The sequence below is a fragment of the Condylura cristata genome, unplaced genomic scaffold (genome assembly GCF_000260355.1).
Source record: "Condylura cristata isolate star-nosed mole 26May11 unplaced genomic scaffold, ConCri1.0 scaffold00005, whole genome shotgun sequence".
Classification (NCBI taxonomy): domain Eukaryota; kingdom Metazoa; phylum Chordata; class Mammalia; order Eulipotyphla; family Talpidae; genus Condylura; species Condylura cristata.
In genome coordinates this window covers 17,956,471-17,979,857 of record NW_004567106.1, presented here as the reverse complement: position 1 = coordinate 17,979,857, position 23,387 = coordinate 17,956,471, and the positions used below count along the sequence as shown (strand labels likewise).

The 23,387-nt window shown below is 34.0% G+C and overlaps 1 protein-coding gene across 1 annotated transcript in view; it reads left to right on the top strand.

The window, feature by feature from the left end:
* The window catches only part of DGKB (diacylglycerol kinase, beta 90kDa), a 554,412-nt gene that overhangs the window by 402,558 nt on the left and 128,467 nt on the right, over positions 1-23,387 (top strand). Inside the window, exon 23 of the mRNA XM_004676734.1 lies at positions 5,057-5,252. Coding sequence (XP_004676791.1) covers positions 5,057-5,252 — 196 coding nt within the window. The remainder of the gene's footprint in view (positions 1-5,056; positions 5,253-23,387) is intronic.

Below are 23,387 nucleotides of genomic sequence, written 5' to 3'. Positions count from 1 at the left end.
CCTCTGGCCTGTACCCCAGTTCTGTATGCACAAATAAATAAATCTAAAAAAAAAAAAAAATAGAAAACTCATGTAATTTAAAGGTACTCCCTGCTCATGGATTAAAAGAATTAACAATGTTAAGATGGACATCTTAGTTAAAGAAGTATATAGATTCAGCACAATCTCTGTTAAAGTTAAATGACATGGTTCAAAGAAGCAATGTATTACTAAAATTTATATGGAATCACAAAAGACCCCCAAAACCAGAGCTGTCCTGACAAAAAAGAAGAAGAAGACGACAAAGAAGAAGAAGAAGAAGAGGAGCTCTCCCTGGTTGTGCAGCAGGTTAAAGCACAGCACTAAGAAGCTAAAAACACTTCTGCATGAGTTCGAGCCCTGCCGGCCGGAGCTGACACACATGGTGCGGCAGACCTCTCCTAACCCACTCCCCTCAGCAGTGTACTTCGACAGCCGGCCTGTTCTGCTCCCCACTCTGTCTCTGGTGAAGCCTCTCACTGCCCCTGCACCTCTGGCCTGTACCCCAGCTCTGTATGCATAAGTAAATATTTTTTTTAAAAAAAAAAAGAAAAAAGGAGGCAATATTCTACCAGACTTCAGTTATACTACAAAGCTACTATAATCAAATAATACAATGCTGAAATAAGAATAGAAACACAAATCAATATAATTTGTTTGAGATCCCAGAAATAAACCCACACTTAAACAGTTCATCTACAACAAAGAAACTAAGGAGATATAATGAAAAAGGAAAATCAACAACTGGTGCTGGGAAAACTGGACAGCCACATGCAAAAGAATGAAACTTTCTTCCTTAGACCACTATTTCATAACGTACATAAAAGTGAATTCAAAATAGACAAAAATATTGAATGTGATACTCAAACTATAAAATATAAAAGAGAACATAGACAAAGACTCCATGACATTTGTATCAGGTATGTCATTGGGAAGTGAATTCCAAAAGCAAGAGAAACAAAGGTGAAAATGAACAAACGAGACTACATCAACCTGATAGCTTTCTACATAGTGAAGAAACTATCATTAAAAAGGAAAAGGCACCCAACTGTATGGGAGAAAATATTTGCACATCATATACCTGACAAGGAATTAATATCTTAGATATTAATCAAAGAACTCATACAACTAAACAAAAAAGTTTTTTAAAAAATCCAAGAAATTGACAGAAGATCAAAATAGACACCTTTCCAAAAATATATGTAGATAGCCAACTAGCATATGAAAATGTGCTTATTGTCAATTATCTTCATGAAATGCAAATCAAAACTACAATGCTACCACTTTACACCTATAAGAATGGCCATATCAAAAACACAGCAAGAATAAATGTTGACAAGATTATGTATAGGGGCCAAAGGGGAAGGAAATCTATATTTTGTTGGAAATGTAGACTGGTCCAGCTCCTAAGGAAAACTATACAGAGATTTCTCAGAATATTAAGATAGATCTATAGTACTTACCAGCACTTCCAATCCTCAGTATCCACTGAAGAATAAAAAAACACTAATTTGAAGGGATTTATGCACTACTCTGTTCACTACAGCATTGTTTACAATAGTCCAGTTATGATAGCAGTCTAAGTGTCCGATGACAAGTGATAGGATTAAGAACATGTAGATCTCTGTGGGTGTATGATTACATTCCAAAGGATCTCTTTTCTTTTTTTAAATTGTGATATCATTGATGACAGAACTGTGTGATTCAGAGGTATCTACAATTGGCAATTCCATCAACTTCATGAAACTTCCAGATATCACTAACATAACCTAAAAGACATGTCCTGAACCCTTATATCACAGAGTTTGGGTAGATAAAATGTGTCAGTTGCATTTCAAAAATATGGAACTTAATCATAGGGAAATTAAAAACCCCTCTGCTTTCAATATATTGCAAAGATAATAATAAAACCATTTGTAGCTTTACTGTTGTAGTTTTCTGCAAAAGTGGTTTTCTTACAAATTGCATATGTATTTGTAAAAACTTCTATAGTTGGATAAGTCATTTTAATCCTTGCTATTTTATAAAAAGAAAAATGATCAGGCCTTTTTTTATGTTTCATTGACTAAAATTATGAAGATTTTTATCTAATCTTGGTATAGAATTAGAAAAAAATATATAGTTTAGAAATATACTTTAGAAAATATACTTTAGAAAAAAATATAGTTTACCACTAATATTATTTATCAAATTTATTATTCACACAGCTGTCCAGAGTTCTTCACGTGTTTAGAATCTTCTTACTAAATGACATGTCAACTAAATCTGACACACTAAGTTCATAGATAAAAGCTTGGGCTAACACCTCTATATAGTATGGTGCAAGCTGTATTGTAAACTAGGACTAAAGTGCATTGGCAAAAGTATTTAAAACATCATTTTTTCCCCTTTAAGTAAATTTATTTCCAAAATAAGATCTTCCTTTTTAAAACTGAAAAGAGGACAATGACATCACAGCATTGCACTCTGTAAAAAACTCAGATCGTGCTATATGTTAACGACCTTTTTTTCTATGTAATAAAAATATTCAGGATTTATTGACTAACCGAGGCTGTTAGCTTTTAAGCTTTTATATTCTTTTCCTCTGTAGCTACCTTTTTAAAAATCATAAATCTTCACAGTGGATGAAAATATATCTGACACAGTATTATAACTTGTTTATATTTCATAGCCTTCACCTCAGCTTTTATTTCCATGTACTCAACTGGTGCGCTACAATTCCTGGTCTCCATCAGAACTAGCCCTGAAAATTTCCAGGCTAATGAACATAATGTTAAAGCAAACAGAGGAAGGTAGCCTGAGGTCAAGAACTAGTGGAAACAGATCGTTAATAAATAGCAATTTATATGAGTACATTGTCCTGCTCTCATAGGGACCTCAGTGTTCTTCCTCAGCCCTTCGCTGGACTCCAGGATTTTTTTTTTTTTTTACTTTTCAGAGCACCGCTTCCCCTGTTCCCTTAAAGCTACAGTGATAAGACGCTGAGAAGTGAAAACATGAATAATACCATGTATAAAAACTGATGTTTTTCATTTGGCACATGTAACTCCTCTAGTTCAGTTTTTTTTTAAAAAAAAAAAAAACCTATTTGCGACATGCTCTCTTTTCTTGCAGATGAACAAAGGAATACAGAATACTCCTTTACTAACTCTGAAAGTAACTTGTCACAGTGGGATTCTAAGGCCTAGTCAAATAATTGTCTTAGTGTACTACCTGCTGTGTTCAATATTGAGTGAAAATGGAAGCCAGGCCCTAACTCCAGCTTATTTCACAATTCTTCTGTTATTTAAATGATTTTAGTCAGTTTGGGGGAAGCCAGACCTTTATAAATTAACAGCAGGGAAATACCAAAGGTGTCAGATTGCATATTTATCATCTTTTTCGTGTAATACTTAAATATGTATTAAGAAGTGACTGACATAAATTAGGCAGATTTCAGAAGCCACAGGCCGTGGCTTGTAGAGGACCCCCTTCTGCTTGACATTTCATCCTTGTCAAAGATCAAATTATTTTAATTTAGGCTGCAAATTATAAGGAATGAAGACTTCTTTGTGGGAATTCCCTGTGGTAATCTGACTTTTGTTGTTACTGCTGCTTGTCAGTGTGCAAAAGATATAATATGCATGCAAATAAGGTTAAAAAATATGTACTATCTAATTATCCAGCCAGTACATTCCACTTGAAGACAGTGGGAGGCCTGACACACAGTATGTGTTTGATTCATTGAGGCCTGCAGGGTATTTACACAAGATTACTTTTAATTATGAAATTAATATCTGTTTATCTAGAATATATAGCGGTAAGTGAGTGTACACATGAACAGAATTCTTTAGTAAAAAGAAATCATCTTAATTTAATACTTGAAAAAGAGGGGAAAAAATCACTTGTTTTTTTTTTGGGGGGGGTCATCCTCAAGACCTTGGTTTCACCCTTATTTAAACAAACTGAGTGAAAAATTGGCACTTTCTTTAGAGTTTATTTCTAGTCTTGCCAAGTGGCCTCAAGATGTATTGCTTTATTTCACTGTTTTAATATTCTAGTGAACAAGGTGCTGTATTAGATTCAGTGTGATGAGGCAAGTCTGAAAAAAATAGACAAAAGTTTTTTATCATCTTGGTGGAGTATTCTCTTTTCGAATTTCAAAACCATGGAGAATGATGAAATTAGCATCAGTGATTTTTTGCTAGTAAGAAATAACAAATAAGTCAATTCCACAGGTCTACTTCAACTTATGAAATAAATATCACTAACAATGTTATTGGTATAACAACGTGTTAAATGTTTATTTCTTTCTCATATTGACTTATTACTGAAGTTAGATGTTATCAGGGATATAATTACAATAACTACCACTTTAGAAAATGTGAAAGAATAAATTGCAATAATTCCAAAATGTCATATAGTCTTGTGATTCTGCAGACATGTGCATCAGGGGAAGATGAACAGAAAATGCAAAAAATTTAAAATAACCAATCTGAGTATCTCAAAGCATTTTCTGTTGGTAGTTTGTATATTTTTCTTAATAAAGGGTTATCATCACCAATCCAAAACAAAAAATTGTCTAGTTGTTTTACTTTTGATCTATCATTCTATTGGATATAAAGTAATGGTGGGTTAGAGAATGTTCATCCTGCTAACTTTTTTAAAGGGTATCTGTAAAATACCCTTCAACACTTCTTGGCATTTCCCTCGGCCTGCCTGGTCCTCCATATTCATTTAGGCAATTACTTCTCTTACTGCCTTTGATGCTCAGCTTGCGTAGAAGTTATCGAATCCAAGAATACAGCCTTATCATTCCACAGTAATTCAGAGTTCTTTAAGTACTGTTTTGTATTTCTCTTTTCTCAAAAGTCTCCTAAGGTGCTTCTTTCTCTGCCCACAAAAATGAGGCCATGTGTTGTGATTTTTTTTTTTTTCTCCTTCCTTCCAGTATTGCCTTGCAGTATGTTCTAAATAGCAGGCAGTCATTATAATTTCTCTCTGAAACCTAGAAAAGAAAGATAAAGCATCTTTCTGTTCTTTTCTTTTTTCTGATCAGTGTGATGGAGTACAGATAGATTTAATAAACATCTCTCTGGAAGGAATTGCTATCTTGAACATACCGAGCATGCATGGAGGATCCAATCTTTGGGGAGAGTCTAAGAAAAGACGAAGCCACCGCCGGATAGAGAAAAAAGGGTCTGACAAAAGGCCCACACTCACAGATGCCAAAGAGCTGAAGTTTGCAAGTCAAGGTAAGTTTTATTAACACTTACTTGCTAAGTTATTTCTTAATCTGATTTTGAAGGGTATTTCACAATGGAAGAGTTGTCATTGAACTGTACAATATACATTTTTGTAGTTGTCATTTCATATTATAACATATGCATAAGCAATTAAGTTATAACAAAATGGATTCTAAAGTCATGTATAAGGTAAGTATATTTTGCATCAGATTTCTTTTTAATCTTTTATTTTGCTGTTTTGGATATAGCTTTGTCTACAGAAATAAAATTTGTGTAGCTATTTAGTAGATGATAATACAGGATACATCATATGTTAAGTTTCTCTGCAGTGTGATTTTCTTGTAAAAATAATTTTTTTTTAAAATAAATCAGTGTGCTGGTCGGCATGGTAGTAGCAGAAAATAGCTTTATGTTTTGGTATCATCAGATATCCACTTCAAGTATCAGTAGAATGTATTGACTTCTGCCCTGTGGAACACAAGGTATTCCTGTAACTTCTGTCATAGGTGAACACAAGGACACAGATTAAGAGTGTAGTAGTTATCCTCTTGAAAGAAGTGCTTATTACAACCTGCAATGACAGAAGGTTTTCATGCCCCTTAAATAGTAGGTAATTCTAAAGAGGTAAATTCCAAAGAGTCCAGTAATTTAATACAAGCAAGTTTACACCATATTACTTAAAATTATTTATAATCATAATAAATACAATTGTACGACAACATGATTTATTGTTTTGGAGGTATTGTTATTTTACAATACTATGTTTAAGATAATAGGCTTTTTGAAGAAAAAAACTACATTAAAAACAATTAGATTTGTGTTGTGTTAAATTTTTAAAAAGGTAGAAATAGGTGTTATTAATTTTAGGAGTTGATAATAATATTGCATTTAAAACTAACATTAGTAGTTTTCTACAAAGGTTAATAAAGAATTTTTAACTATTAAAATTAGTGCAGGGACTGGTCTAAGATGAAAACAAAAATGTCTGATTTCCCTCCTAGGGAAATAGAGAAAAAAGGAGGGAGGATGTGCACGAGGGAGAGAGGAAAGTAGGAGGGAGGGAGAATAAATTGTAGTATTGTAATGCATAAAATTTTAAGAGTTTTATGTATATTATCTATATGGTAATTTCCAGGTTTGTTTTTTACTTTGGTCCTGGCGTGACCTTTGTATATATACTTCCAGATATATATCTAAATTGATTCTCAATACTCAGCTGCTGATCATGCTCACCTAGTAAGCTGTTACGTTTTATAACGCATGGCTGTGCCCTACGGCACAGACTGTACACCCCTTACAGAGCTCCTGTGACCTCACTCATCCCAGTGTATGCTTTTTCCAGGAATAGACATTTGAAAAGAAGCACAGACAAATCAGACACTAGTTTGAAATCAAGCACAGATAGATGAGCCGAAAGTACTGTCACAGACTGTAACTGTTAGAAAGGTTCCTCTTCCCATCCTTTCTTCTTGCTTTCTACTTGAAACTGTTAGTACCGAGTTTTAAAAAACTCCAAGAAAGGAGGAAATAAGACATGCAAGTTTGTGACTTAGAAATATGTTTCTCTCAATACAAAGACGAGGGAAAACTGTATATATCAGTTTTTGTTTGAGCAGTGACAGAAACCTATGTAAATTTGCTTGTACTTTCAGTTGTTTTATTTTTCAAGATAAGTATAACCTTGTTGATAAAATTGGCTTATCAGCTAAATACAAAAAGCATATATATTCATCAGTTTTCTTTTAACTTTTATCAAGAACGATTTTTATTTTGATGTAATTTGCTAAGATTAGGCAAATGTATCGCAATACTCATTTTAATTGTATCTTTATTCTGTTAATTCTTAAATATTATACTATATAGTTAAAAGTGAACTTCTTAAATTATTTGCTTGTATAATTTCCCTAAATGGGAATATTTCTCTCTTTATTTTTCAATTTCTTGATGTAAAAACAATGGGAATAAATTTGAGTCAGTAAGAAAATATAAGTATATTTTCTAATTTACATAAAATTATTGTATTTTTAACTTTAAAGTGACATATGTCATCCTAGTCCATATTGAATTAATATATTTTTCTCTAGGAAAAACATATGAGTAAAAAAAAATCAATAATGTTATCTTCCTCTTATAGGTAGTATCTTTTTTTTCCAAAATATTAACTGACAACTTTTCCTCTGTGCGTCTTTGAAATTTGAAGCTTGAATTCAATTTTTACTGTATTGGAATAGATGCTGTTTCTGTGAAGTATAGAAAGTTTGGGAAGTGGGTGAAAACTATACCTAATTAAACACTGGTAATAAAAATAAATTTTTAGTAAAAGGATTTAATTTAAGAAAAATATTTACAAGTATTTTTAACTTAATGTTATATATACCAAAGGGACAGGATCAGGTTTTTAACATTGTCTTCATTTATATTATGGCATATCAATGTTCATGGACTCCTGCACAATTTATTTGCTGCAAATTTTGAGGGTGCTTCAGAGCATAAGATCAGAGTCTTCAGTTAATTAATCATGGATTGAAAATTTTTATACTTTAATTTACTTGAGTTGACCAAAATCATCAGCATTTTAATTTAATTAGAGGATTATTCCAGCAGGATATTTTAAAAACAATTGTATGCACGTATGAAACATATTGATACTCATGTTCATTTAATTCAATAGGCATTTTTTGTGGATTTTTCTTTTGTTTTATGTTGTATTTATTTTAATATAAAAGGATACTTTATATCCAGCGTACATGAGTATAATTACACATTTTATATGTTGGATATGTGTGTGTGATTGTATGATCTTTTTAAGTGCAGTTGTGAAGAGTCCATGAGTTCTTCAGTGCTGTTAGCTTTAATATTCAATCTTTCCATTTCTTTCAGTTGCTGAGTTCATCTTTACTTCCCCCTTTTCTGAATTAAATCCAGGCCTCAGAAAAATGTCTAATAAATTCATTCACATTAATGTATAAATGACTGATTGCAGATGAAAGTAGAGGTATTTGCATTTGAAAAGAAATATGGGCCTTCAGCTAAACCATTATTTTTCAAATGGTGTTCCATTGAGTTATAACAGCAATTCTTCAGTCTCTATAAGAACTCAGTTAAAATTCATTATTACCATATTTTGGAATAATAATAATAACTGTAATTAAAATACACTAGTAGTGTGTTTTACAAAAATATTTAATCATACAAGTGATCTAAAATCAGTTAATTGTTGCCAGACAAAATTAACTTACTCTCTACCTTTTATGCCTCATCCCCATCTTTCTTCTCAGTAGGTAGATAAATAGCTAGCTAGTTAGCTACCTAGATATAACAGATGATCTAGCTATATAAATAGCTATGTATACATAGGGATATGTAAATAACTGTGATATTAATTGGAAAGTCTATAGCTCTGCAATGGTCATTTGAGTAATAAATACATCTTGCATATGTAATGAGGATAATTTTACATCACCATCACAGCAATGGTGAACCACCGTTGCCATAGAGGGCCAGAAAGCTAGTTCCTTTTTCTTGGCACAAGTAACAACAATGCATAACAGTCAATAAAAGTAAAAATACAGGGCCCTCCCTGATAGTTCTGTGGATTAAAGCACAGCCCTAAGAAGCTAAAGCTACTTCAGCATGAGTTCGATCCCCATCCCTGGAGGTGACCCATATGGCATGGCAGACCTCACCTGACCCATCATCCACTGCTCCCCTCAGGAGTGTACTTTGTTGATCTGCCTGTTCTGCTCCCCACTCTGTCTTTGGTGAATCCTCTCACTGCACCTGTGCCTCTGGTCCATACCCCAGCTATGTATACATACATAAATAAATCTTAAAAAAAAAAAAACAGTGAAAATACCAATCTTTTCCATGTAAATGGGAACCACGGTCAGAAAATTGTTTTCTCATAATTAATTTGCCTTAGTTAAATAGTTCTCAGTAATAATAATAAGCTTGTACTAGCTTATATATCAAGCTCAAGTCTGTGATTTAAACATGCTGATAAAGATCCATATGTGAAGTTGAAATGAAGTTTTAGATATGCAGAACAAAGTAAATTTGTCTAATTGGAACTTTGAATGGACATATGAAACAGCAACAAAGGCCATGTCACAAATTTATAATGATATGATATATAAATATGTATATATATATATATATATATGCAATATATATATATATATATATGGTGACATAGCAGGTTGAAGCACAGCACTATGAAGCTATAGCAGTATGGCAGCCACTGCAGTACAAGTTCAATCCCACCCTGCTGATCATGGCACAGCAGTCCTCTCCTGTATTGCCTGCTGCTCCCCTTACTTAGTCAGCCTGCCTGGTCTGCTCCCTACTCAGTCTCTGGTGAATCTTGTCACCCCCTGAGCCCCTGACCTGTACCCCAGCTCTTATGCATAAGTAAACAAAAATCTTTTTTTTTAATTATATTAAAATGATACCTTTGAAAAGTATTTTAAGTCAGTGAAGACCTCTCAGATATTGTTAGCAGTTTTTACTTATTCCATGGCTTTAGCTTTGAAAATACACGTCAAACTTTACAGTTTCCAGTAATGAGATCACAATGGCCAAATGGGATGTAAAATGTTTACATCAGTGTTCATACTGCTTATAATTACAGTTGCTGTATTCTCTGTGTCAAGATATGCCATAAAACCAAAAAAAAAAATCCAGATCCAATGAAAAATATGATAAGAATGTCAAAATAGTCTGTATTTGAATAACATCTTTATTCTGATGGGTGGACTGTGTTAAAGGTACTGGCAATATAGCCTCTAAAATTTATATGTACATATAAAATTCTAATTTTCTTTTTTGCTTATCTTTTTTAATTAACACTTCATTTTTCAGAAAAAAAAATGAAAAGGTTGACTTCTTTAAAAAGTTTGAAAACAACTTAACAAAAGCCATATACAATTATAGAGTTTCAAACATTTGCCATTAGTTAAGGTAGATACAGCTGAGAGCAGCTGGACTTCCTGCAATTGACTTAGGTTACTGTCTACCACAAAAGGATCCAGCTAGCTAGGTAACCATCATGCAGAAGTTTATTTTTAATACTAATGTATGTCATTCATGAAATATTCAATGATTTCATTCCCATTTATCAATACTAATTCTTTTATTTTGGCAGAATTTTCCAATATGCTATATGCACTCACTCTACTTAGGGAAAATTAAAATGTTTTAAACAATATACAGATGATGATTTTAAGTTTTATAGTCCTTGTATTTACTATTATGGTTGTTTTCTCTTTTATTAAGGGAAACTGTTTTTGAATTAACCATTTTGCTGTAAACTTTATTTTTATTTTTTATTTATTTTTTAGAAGATTTATTTATTTATTCATATAGAGCTGGGGTACAGGCCAGAGATGTGGAGGGTGAGAGGATTCACCAAAGACAGGGAGGAGAGCAGAACAGGCAGATGACGAAGTATACTGCTGAGGGGAGCAGCGGATGGGTCAGGAGAGGTCTGCCACGCCATGTGGATCTCCTCCAGAGCAGGCGGGAATCGAACTCATGCAGAAGTGGCTTAAGCTTCTTAGTGCCGTGCTTTAACCCTCAGCGCCACCAGGGAGGGCCCTAAATTTTATTTTTAATAAGTTAACTGAAATAAAAACCAAAACTAAATAATAATGCAGGAGGTACATGGATGTGACAAACATCATGAAAGTCAGACAAGACTGAAGTTTAGAAAACTACATTAATCTAATGTGCAGCTTTCCCATCTTCTATTCTTTGCATGGCTACATTTGTGAATATGTAGTGTGAATTTGCTATCATTGTATATAAACTTTACTATGTATTATCAGTTGTCTACAATAAGCTTTTCCATACATGCCCCTTCCCAAGCCTATTTGATGTCTGTAACTATCCTAGGAAGATGCAACCCCTTACTCTAGGAGCCAGACAAGCTATTTTACATATGTGATTGATTATCAAGGAATTTCTCAACAATAAGTGACATCATCATCATCATCATCATTTAGAAAACTCTCAGGAGTAGGTAGGAAAAAATAGTCAATCCAAACTAAATGGACACAAAATAATACAAGAATTGATGTCTGTAAAAACTTAGCCAAGGTTTTTTTTCTCTCTGAAGAAGGATAATGGCTTTGATGTCTCAATCTTTAATATAAGCATGGTAAGTTCTGGAAAAGTTAAAATTACACTGTGTGCTTTACATTAATTACTAAGATAGTTGCATAAAGATTATTTAAATAGTAAGACTTGACCACTTTCTATACTTTGTGAAGTATACTTATCTGAAAGTTGATACTAGTGGATATTTGCCATCCATTATTATAAATTTTTTAGACATTTCTGTGGGTTATTTAGGGTAATTTAGAAGGCAGTGTTTTAAGTTGTCTAAATATAACTACAACATTCATTTTAGAGCTGTAGATGATGTATTTGGCATTCAAACACCAGCAAGCATAACAATTTCCAAGCATTTAAAATTCAGTGATTTAAATCAATTAAATTTAGAAACAAGTAAAGGATTCCATGCTAATTATTATACCTGTATGTTAAATCATTTTAAAAAAAAAGATCATGGTATTTGAAATGTTGAATTTCACAAAAATATGTGCATCTACTCACACCATGATATTCTTGTTAGTTGAAAATAGAAAAATCCAAACATTTACTATCTAGTAACCTTTAAGGAATAGTCTGAAAATATCTCTTAATTATGTTTTTAAATACCTCCTTTGAATTCTTCCAGGATGGGTGACACAAATAAGAGCACATACTTTATAAAGCTCTATAAATATCAATATTTTCAGATTTTTTAAATTTGAAGTAACATTGGCTGACAACACTTTATATGATCTAGAGATATAGGTTCTCACCTCTTCAGATGTGAGTTACTATACCACACCCACCGTTCCATCACCCATAGTCCTCCTATTTGCAATTGAAGATTTCATCATCTACCTGAAGTCCTTTTTTTTTTTTAAAGATATGCTTGCAAACATTATGAAATGGTAACAAAAATAACAATATATGACACATTTCTTGCATGGAAAAGTAGGAACATATTTTCAAAATATAAAACCACACATTTTGCCCTTGCTGTCAATGAAAGCATATATATTGCAAAGACATATTTATCAAATTTCTGTTTGGCATGGCACTATAAACATTTCACAAAATTGTTAGGTTCCTAGAAATTTGAAATGCATAAAGCATAAATATCACTAAATTTATATTTCAAGAACAATGAAAACAATAGCTGGCAATATCTCGAGCATGCTTATTTTCCTTTTGGAATACTTTGTGTGGCTAATGTGGTTGCCCTTTTCCATGTTCAGCTGTCAAAGTTTAAAAATCTGGCATTCAGTATAATTCTAGAAACAAAATTTTGCATATGATATGCTTTCAGAAAAAAAAACTGACATGAAATATAGTTATAAAACTTCTTATAATAAATTTTATAAGGCCACAAAACCAATTTAGGTGAAATGTAATGGATTGGTAATCACTTAAGTATAAGAGTGGTATTTTCTAATACATCTAATAGATCATTGATATTAAAGGTTCATCCTTAAAATCAAATTGAAATTATGCAAAACAAGGAGAAACTTGCTTTCACTGAATAGGAAAATTTGAGAAAAACTGGTATTTTTATTTTTTTGTTGTTGTTAGTAGTTACATTTTTTGGACATTATCCAGTCAGTTGATTTCATGGAATTGATACCAATTCATGTAAACCACCAGTCCGTTTTCCCTACATTAAATAATAATTCCTTTGACTTAATAATAAGTTAGTGATTGCGCCCTCCCTAGTGGTGCAAAGGGTTAGGAAGCAGCACTACAAGGGAACTACACCTGCCTCAGAGCAAGTTGGATCCCCGCCCCAGGGGTGATCCACATGGTGTGACAGACCTCTCCTAACCTGCCCACTGCTCCTCTCAGCAGTGTACATTCTCGATGTGCCTCCCACTTTATATCTGGTGAATCCTCTCACCATGCCTGTATCCAAGTTAAAATAATAAATTAGTTCTCTTACTCTTTTGTAAACTGTGGATTTATAGACTCTGGCAGTGTTTGGTGTCTGTTTTGGGCGGTGTCTACTGGCTGTTGTACAGTACAACTGTTAATCAGAATCAGCTGCAGATATAACCCGAATGTTATAAGGTGACAGTCTTAGACTAAATCTCCAATGGTAAACATGAGTTATTTAAATGAGCCCTAGGGAGCTTTTTAGAGAAAGTTCAAATGGCTGATGAATGCCACACTGTTATTCTAATTATCCCATAATATGGTACAAAATAACAATCTCATTTCTTCCTTTTATTTACAAAGCTGCTCCCATTATCATTATATTTTACCTGTTCAAGCTCTGAAAGATTGCTCCTCGTTGAGAGATTCATTAAAAGAGAATAATTATATTATATTTCACAGATTGGCAGAAAGAAAATGTATCTTTGAACAATTCCATTTCCCTGAACAGTTGTTCATTTCAGGGTTGAAGACAGTTCTATTAAGTACCTTCTACCCTTTTTAAACATGTCAAAGCTAACCATTAATATTGAAATTAGTAATTTGGTTCTCATTTAATGAAAGAATCAGGTTTTTTTGTAGAACTTAATTTCTGTGCATGATAAAATACCAGTGTTTCCAAAACATATTGAATAACAAAATATTTTTATGTGCAGTGATTTAAATTCCTACCTCTTCTGATAGTTAAAGCCCTTAGCATATTAACTTTCCCTGCTGATGCTTGAAAATGTATACTTATCTATGCAAAGCACTACATAAATTGCATTTTCTTACCAAATATGTGACATTCAAATTTACAGAGTATTTTTTTTTGTTAGACAAATAGTAGGAGATAGAAATCAACCAATTTCAAAAACACCCTATTTTAAAACTTACCATAATAAAATTTCATGCAATTTGTCATTAAATGTTTTTAAAATTAAAAATGAGAGGCATATGAACAAAAATGTGATATTAATATAAAATAGCTCTGAGACATGTCGCTTAGTTTTGATATGTTGGTACTATGAAATAAACTATTCACTGTCTCGTGGTAATTGAGCACTAATAAAATAATGCATTAATCATAAATAGTTTTGATATTAAGCACTTTATAACCTATGCGTTCTTACACTGTAATCTTTTCTATCATCCAGATCATCTCGTAAGACCATGTTATTTAGGAAGAAAGATGCTACTTGAATTTTTAGAAGACAGCAATGCTATCAAATATAGTGATTTTAAATGTGCATAAGATTTGAAGTATTCTAAGAAATGTGAAGTAAATTAACCTGTATGTCTTTAAAATGTATGTAAATTATGCCAGTATATTAATTAACAGTACTTTGTTGAGATAAAGATTGAACATGAGGTTTTGCACATTTTTGTGGTTAGGTATTTTTTTTAAGATACTTCATTAATACAGTTTCTGTCCTTTTTATTAATGAAAACTGTTTAGAGGATTCTATGAGATCTTCAATTATTTTCAGATGGACTGCTGTTTTGTTAAGACTATTTTAGATTTCCATTGCTTTTTTTTAATTTTCATTTTTACAGTTTGACTTCTGAATATTTTATATGTTACCTTTGTAAACATTACTTTCCATCTAAATGTTTATACACTAGCAAGCAATTAACAAAGAACTACAACATGTGTTTTCATTCTATAGAAAGGAGTGAATATGCTGTTTATGGTAGACAGTGAAATTTCAGTTCTCTGCAAGTCAAGAAACCATTCAATCAGCCAAAGTATTCCAAGCAAGCAAAAATGAAGTAAATGCATTAGTTTTGGCATAAAAGCTGAACTAAAAAAAAACAAACCCTTCTATCCAAAACCCTTGGATAGACTTTAATAAATTATCATATTTACTAGTGAGTACTTAGGTCACTGTTTTGTATGTCTGTTTGTGTGTGTGTGTGCATATGTGTCTGGTTATGTGTGGGGTGGCAGTGTGTGTATTTGCGCATACAAGCTATTTTCCTTTATGGAGAAAGGGATATGTTATACATTATATTACATATACGCTATACATTATAATACCTTATACATGAAAGAAAAATAGCACTTGAATAAAAATTATTTTGGGACCCGCATCAGAAAACCAGAGAACTAAAACATTGCTTTAAAAGAAGAAAAATTTTTATTTTTATAATAGCAGAAGAGAATGTGAGAGAGCAAAGTGTTCTCCAGGTACACATTACCATCCCATTATTGCCAGGAAAAAGGAGGACTAAAACAAGCAGAGGGAATTTCTTTTTTTTCATCTTGTTCTTTTTTCCACTACATTTCACCTTTGATAACATGCATTCTTTAGATTCCGTCACTCCTAGTCCAGTGTGAAGGCCCAGCCTAGAGAGACCTAGCCACAACAGCTAAGCAACTCACTTTCTTGATTGACTTCTTGTAGCACATTTTATATCTATTTGTGTATCAGAAGACAATAGCTTTTTTTTTAAAGATTTATTTATTTATGCATACAGAACTGGGGATAGGCCAGAGGTGCAGGGGCAGTGAGAGGATTCACCAGAGACAGAGTAGGGAGCAGAACAGGCTGAATGACAAAGTACACTGCTGAGGAGAGCATCAGGAGGGTCAGGAAATGTCTGCCGCACCATGTGGGTCACCTTGGGGGTGGGGGTCAAACTCTTGCTGAAGTAGCTTTAGCTTCTTAGTGCTGTGTTTTAATCCGCTGCACCACCAGGGAGGGCCAGAAGACAATAGCTTTTAAAGGTCTAGGGGAAATTTTTGTACTAATACTGTATTGTGTGTGAGATACCTTTAGTTGGCATATTTTCATTGAGATATAATTGACATGTAACAATGCATAAGATTAAGATGTGTACTGTGTTGACTTAGTGCATTTAGAAATGGCAGTATGATGATCAGTATAGGGCTGTCATGTCACGTAGTTGCTCTTTTATTTGTGAGGACAATTGAAATATTGTCTCTCAGTAACTCTGAAGTGTATAATACATTACCATTAACTCTTTAGTTTTTTGTTCTTTTTTTTTTCCTTTTTGGTCTTATGACATTTTATGAGATGGTTGATGAAAAATTTTATTCCGTGGGACAAAAAATGAACATATTTATACCATACTAATTATTTATCTTACACAGAATTTTTTTTTTTTAAAGATTTATTTATTTGTACATACAGAACTGGGGATAGGCCAGAGGTGCAGGGACGGCGAGAGGCTTCACCAGAGACAGAGTGGGGAACAGAACAGGCAGATCGACGAAGTACACTGCTGAGGGGAGCAGCGGGTGGGTCAGGGGAGGTCTGCCACGCCATGTGGTCACCTCCAGGGCAGGCGGGAATCGAGCTCATGCGGAGGCGGTTTTAGATTCTCAGTGCTGTGCTTTAACCCGCTGCGCCACCAGGGAGGGCCCCTCTTACACAGAATTTTTATCTCAATCCAGTTTGCCTTTCTACTACTTTCCTTTCAAATGAGCAATCTCTGAGGGAATTCTTTTCATAGATACTGAGGCCAAATGATAGGCAGGCTTTAGTTTTCTAGACTATAAGCTCATGACTACACGTTGTACAGTACAAAGTGAAAGAAATTAATGACTGCAGGCCACATATTAACTTGGTGATGTCTGTTTCCCAATCTATGGAGATAATCACTTAACTGATTTTTAAATATCCTTATTTATTTTATCAAAATACTCCTCTCAGGTGCTGTCCCCAGTTTCCCCCCACCCCTACCACAGTACCCACAGTCCTTCATCACACTCTACCGCACTCTCCCTCTCCTCCTCCCTACCCCCCATTCTCAACTCTCCCTGTCTTCCACCTCTTACTGCTCCCCTCCTGAATATCTCGGGTCTACAGTCAGCTGTCAAGGATTAGTTTACAGTTAGTTTTTTGGATATCTTTTGTTTGGTTTCTCTATATTTCTGATTTTCTTTAACCCCATGATTTAGATATTTCTATATGTCTCTAATAATTACTACAGAAATGTAACATGGCCTTTTTTCTTCCACCCACCTAAAAATATGCACAAGACTGCCCATTCCAGAAAATGTGAAACACTGACATTTAGCCCAGAGTTGTGAGAGAAGACAGAGTGTACTTCGTCAGTGTGCCTATTCTGCTCCCCACTCTGTCTCTGCTGAATCCTCTCACCGCCCCTGAGTCTCTGGCCTGTACCCCAGTTCTGTATGCACAAATAAATAAATCTTTAAAAAAAATACAACTCTTTCCAGGTGTTGTAATGATTGAAATATTTAATTTATGCTGGTTAACTTATCATCTCACATTCTCATGTGTAACTGTTTTCCTCACAGTGTATCATGGAATACCATGTTTTTCACATCTCCCATCTCTCCCCCTCTTGCAAAGTTTCTAAAGTAGTGGTGGTCACGGTACTGATCTTCCAGTCGCCTCATAAACAAATCACCAGTGACATCCTCCATTTATTTTGCAGAAACCAATTCACCTTAACAACCAGTTCATATTGTACGCACTGCTCTTAAATTTATGTTCCCCTCTTGGTGGTACAATGACTCACTGAACTGTTTATAAGAGCCTTCTCTAAAGTAGGTTGTACCTAAAAGTACAACCTGCCTAACAAGTCAATGACATTGTAAGTTGCTGGAGTGGAAATAAATTGTAAGGGAGCACCAGGGTCAAGTAATAGGCCCTAGCTGGGCTGCAAAACTCTTTCAAAACTGGTGCTGACCATATGCCAATACTTGGCATTAACTGTCAACAAGATTTACAGCCTTTTTACATAAACTCTGTAAGGGAGCAAAGGTGGAACGAGTTATGTGATTTTATTTCAACTTTGGTACTACCTGCTTTGAACACCTCTTTCTAGACATTGGAGCTACAGTGTCATTGCAGTTTGTTCACATATTTTCAGGAAAACTCTTTATATGGTCTCAAGACATTGCATTTTAATTTTATTATTTTGCATATGTTTTTGATCAGTGGTTTTGATGCTACTATTTTTAAATTAAAGTGACAAATTTTCATTGAATTAGGTTATGGGATGCCTAAGGTCCCATAAATTTTAGGAAATATGATCATTGCTCATATTCTCTCACCTGAGAATTTCCGTTGCCTCAAATGTCATTGCTTCATTTTCATAGACAATATCAGATAGATGATGTCTATGAGAATAACGTGTCCCTTTAAAGAGTGGCTTTTGTTGTTCTGCTTCTGTTATTGCTGACCTCGTCTTAAATCTGATGTCATATGAACCCTTCATATGTATGTCCATGTAACTCTTTTCCATAAATGATCAGTGAATAAACAGATTAAACTTTTATTAACACATTTTTCTCAAGCTGACTGTTTTCTTGATTAACTGATGGTTTCTCTCTTTATTAGGGATTGTGTAGGATGGACAAAACTTTACAGATTTAGTAAAGCGGGCTCAGCTCTTTAATTGAGCAAATTGATCACCGTCATTTTCAATCTCTTTTTTTTTCCCCCCCGAAGGCTAGTAGGTAGACTTTTAAGGACTATTTTACAGTGCTCACTATGTATATTTAATGGACAGATAGCAAAGAACAATCATGTAAGGACCAGAAATGTCAATGTGCACACAGGCATTCATTCACTTGCTTAATATGTGCCCATCCAATCTGATTTGTGGCTGTTCTTTTCGTTCATTCCACTCACAACCAGTTGGTCTTTTATCAAATTCACCAAGTATATCATCCCAGAATCCTTGCATTGTTATTTTTCTCTGCCTGCAATCTAAAACATTCTTAACTGAGATCTTCACATAGTTTCAATTCACAGGGCTTCCCCCTCACTTCTTTTAGATCATTATTAAAACTATGCTGTCCTAGAAGAAGCTTTTTCTGAATATCTATAAATTATGTGTCCAATCCCGTTCCCTCTTCCCCATCCCATTATGTGTTATCTGCCTATAAAACCTGAACACTTCAACGAACTCTTAACATTTGTGTAGAAAAGAGCACACACATCATAGATGCACAGTTGATGAGGTTTGATGAAATGTACTAACTGTATTACCACTTTCCCAGAGAAAGAACATGACCACTACCACAAACGAACATGACCACTACCACAAAGACCTCCCAAACCCCCAGGACATGCCTGATATCCTGACTTCCTTTACCATGGACAAACTTTTACTAGTTTTTAAAAAATGTTTATAAATAAATATAAATACATGTAGCATGTATTCACTCTTGTCTGACTTCTTTATTTTCTATATTTATTACTTAATAGTATTTTATCATTTGTATATGTAGTTTTTTTTTTCCAGTGTAGAGCTATTATAAATTTTACTGCTTGAAACATTGTTGTACAGGTCTCTGACATGTATTTATCTATACACTGTGTGTGGGTGTATATTGTATATGTATATTTGAACATGCATATATGTCTTCTGGGTCTAAGCTGAGAAATTTAAATTATTAGTTCATGGGATAGGTCTATATTTAGCTTTAAGTGTTAAAATTAGTTTTGCCAGTTTATACTCAGACAGTGTGAACTTTCACTTGCTCCATTTCCTCACCAGCAGTTTCTGTAATATCTTTTTAATTTACCCCTTCTAGTTTATTGTACTTTAAATAAGCACCTCTTTGATAACAAATGATAAGGAGTACCATTTTATGTGACCAGATTATTTGGATATTAACCTCTATCTGTCAAAATCTCTTAGCTATTTTTATTGGTTTTATTTGTCTACTGATTTTTGAGATCAGTTACTCAGTTGACCAATAGAACTACTTATTTGTAGAGAGGGAACTAGAGTCTTTTGATGTTTCATAGTTTGTCAACATTTATACCCACTGTATTACTTGCCTGCTTGCTTTGAAAATCAGAACTTTTTAATTTTAGCTAATTCTTGTCTCTATTTCTTTTTGACTATAGCTTTTTCATCAGTAATTATTTTTAATCTCTTTTACATCTCCTATATTAATTTTGAGAAACTTATTTAACTATTAGATGCCATTGATTTTTGTAAATAGTTTAAGATAAAAGTCAAGAATCATTGCTTTTATAAAAATATCATTCAGTAAACACAGTCATGTTAACTACTTCTCTCAAAAAATATAAAAAAAAACCACAAGGATTTTGATTGGAATTGAGCTGATGAATTTAGCGGAAATTGATATCTTTCCACAGCTTTCCAATTCATGAACATGCCACATCTTTGAATTTATTATTTTTTTATTTCTCATAAAAATGGTTTATAGTATTCTGCATAGTAGTTATGCTCAGATATTTGATATTAGGATATTTGATTATTTTGGTATCTAAAAATGATATTCTAAGCAATGTGTTCAAAATTGTACTTTCTAATTACCTACTATTGTTATTTAGGTACAAAGCTTTTAAAACCTCTTATTAATTCCAATAGTATAACCAATTCCAGTTGGGTTTTAATATATGCAACCATGCCATATATGGATGAGTCATGGCAGTATCACCACTTTTCTACCCTTAAACCTTTTGTTTTCCTTTTCTTTTTAATTAATAATTAATAAAAGTATTGAAAGTGAACACTGCCATAGGAGGATGGGAAAATAGATTTCAGAATTTCCCCATTTATCTTATGTATGCTGTATACGCCGAAAAATATATCTTTATCAGACTATTTCCCTTTTGTTTCAAGTTTAATTTTCTATTATAGATGAATATTGAATTTTATCAAATTTTTATTGTTGGTTATTGAGAGGACTCTATACATTTTCTTTTTCACTCTCCAAATATAGTCAATTACTTTGGCTAACTTTCATTGTTTAATTAATAAATTTACTTATTTTACCTGAGGTAATGTTGCATTGTTCCCATCAGGTGTTACCACCATATTGCACCTGCTAACACCTCACTCACTCCACCACCACAGATCATATTGTTTCCCCCACTTTCTGTTCTTCTCCTCACTACTTGTGAGGAATGAGAAAGTTAGCTTGGGGAAGATGGAAAAGCACTTTTGAATTACACTGAGACCTCAAAGTGATCCTCCAGGACCTAGAACTATCTCTCTATCTTGAATTGAGCGAAAATGATTGGATGTTGTATATGTTTATCATCCTGTTACTGTATAGGAGGCTCCTGAAGGCTCATATATATGGTCCAGGCAGTTACCTGGAAAAGTTGTCAAAGTCCAGTGAGAGGATCAGCTGTAAAATAAACAGAAGCTTGTATTCCTAGAAGATGGCTGCTTTGGCCATAAAATAAATTTGAGTAGAGCAACTGACTTTGGAATTCACCTACTGATCTTCTCATTCTAATTGTTTCCTATAGATTTACCCAACTAGGGATCACCTCTTTAGGATTCAAGTTAAGCTTTAGTTCTTAGGAAACTTGTGAGAAGCTGATTAATCAGATAGACAGAAGTTACTGTGCAACTGATGATCTCAAAACGACTAACCATTTGCACTCCCCATTCTAAATTACTCTCTTTCAGATACCTTTCCTAGATCGAACAACTTATTTGATGGCATTGCCCTGATCCTGACCTTTGCAAGGACATCACTACTGCACATTTCCATTTATCATTAAAATACTTTATAGAAGCACCACCCTTCCGTGGTGGTGCCAGGGGTTAGGTGTCAGCACTACAAAGCTATCTGCAGCCACTGCAGCCTGAGTTCAATCCCCGGGTAGGGAGTACATGATGCAGCAGATCTCTCCTGCCTTTGCCCACTGCTTCCTCAGCAGTGTATTTCAGCAGATCTGCCTGTTCTGTTCCCTACTATGTCACTGGTGAATCCTCTCACCCCTACACCTTTCGCCTGCACCCCCGCTCTTATATGTATAGATAGGTAAATCTTAAAAAAAAAAAAAAAAGGATATAGAAGTACAAAGATCCAATCCTGAACATCCAGCATATTGTCTCCTGCTCCTATTATGTAGTATTATTCACATCCCTGCTTATGATCAGCACCAATTACCTCTGCCAGCTTGGAGACTCCTTTCTAGCTTCTGGTCTCTTGGCACAAGGATATTACAGAGACTGGGTAGCAGCCAATGCTTAAAGTTCAACGGGATTGTTACTGCAACTCTTGCTGGAAGCATTTTCCCCTTGAATACCAGTATCTCTAGATCTGTAGAGTGTAAAGCTGCAGGGGTGAGAAGCTCATATTCCCAATGTGGGTCAAAAGGAATGATTGTAAATAAGACCATTTATACTTTCTTTCTTTGGTTCTTGGGTTCAGATATTCTACTTACCGGAGCAAAAAATATCAAGTGATGGTTATTAATTTAGAATACATGCTGTGTCTTTAGGGTGGCACCAAACTCTTGTTCACAACTACCTGATTGATAGTTTGGCTGAGTATATTTAAAGGCATTGTGTTTTTCTATCTGTTCAGCATTTTATTGATGGTGTGACTAATAACTAGACCAGTTTATTTCAGAAGACTCTGTCCTCTGCTTTACTTCATTTGCTGAAAGGGGTCTCTTTGCCATCATGTAGTGTTCCTACCAACTAGCTGAGTCATTCAGTCTATCTGGTTTTATCAATGAGTCTATCTACATAGAGGAAGTTTTTTGGCTGGGTGTTGATCTATGACATAGAGATTCTCGATCCCGTTTCTTTAAATCCATGTACAAGCATCTCCTTTGGAACTCCATGTATGGTAAGCATGAGCTAATGCATATCCTTAACTTGGAATTCTTTTTTCAAAAAACTTGACCAGTCATACTTCTCAGAACTTTGCTCCTTTAAAGAATTTCTCCTTAACACCATTCTTAAGATGCATCATAATAAAAGAACAGTCCATTTTTGAGGAACATTAGCAACACATACTATCTAAGAAAAAATGGTTAGATGTTTCCTTTTCCGACATCTGGTCATAAGAGTTGGAGGGAGGAACTGAAGGGCAGTTGCTAGTGTGGCAGTATAGGTCATAGCCACCTTTTCTTGCAACTCTTTGTGCTTTTCAGTATACCTCTCTCCATAGCACAATACTTACTGTTTGGTAAATGGAATTTCTGATGGTCTACCTTGACATCATAGTTAGATGATGGAGTTTCTAGTCCTGTATGTATGTAATTATTTTCCTCAGGCAGACTCAATAGTATATCCATAGATTCAGTTGGATTGTAATATATGCAACCATGCCATATATGCATGATGGCAGTATCATCATTTTTCTACCCTTACATCTCTTGTTTTCCTTTTCTTAGAAATTAAATAAATAATGAA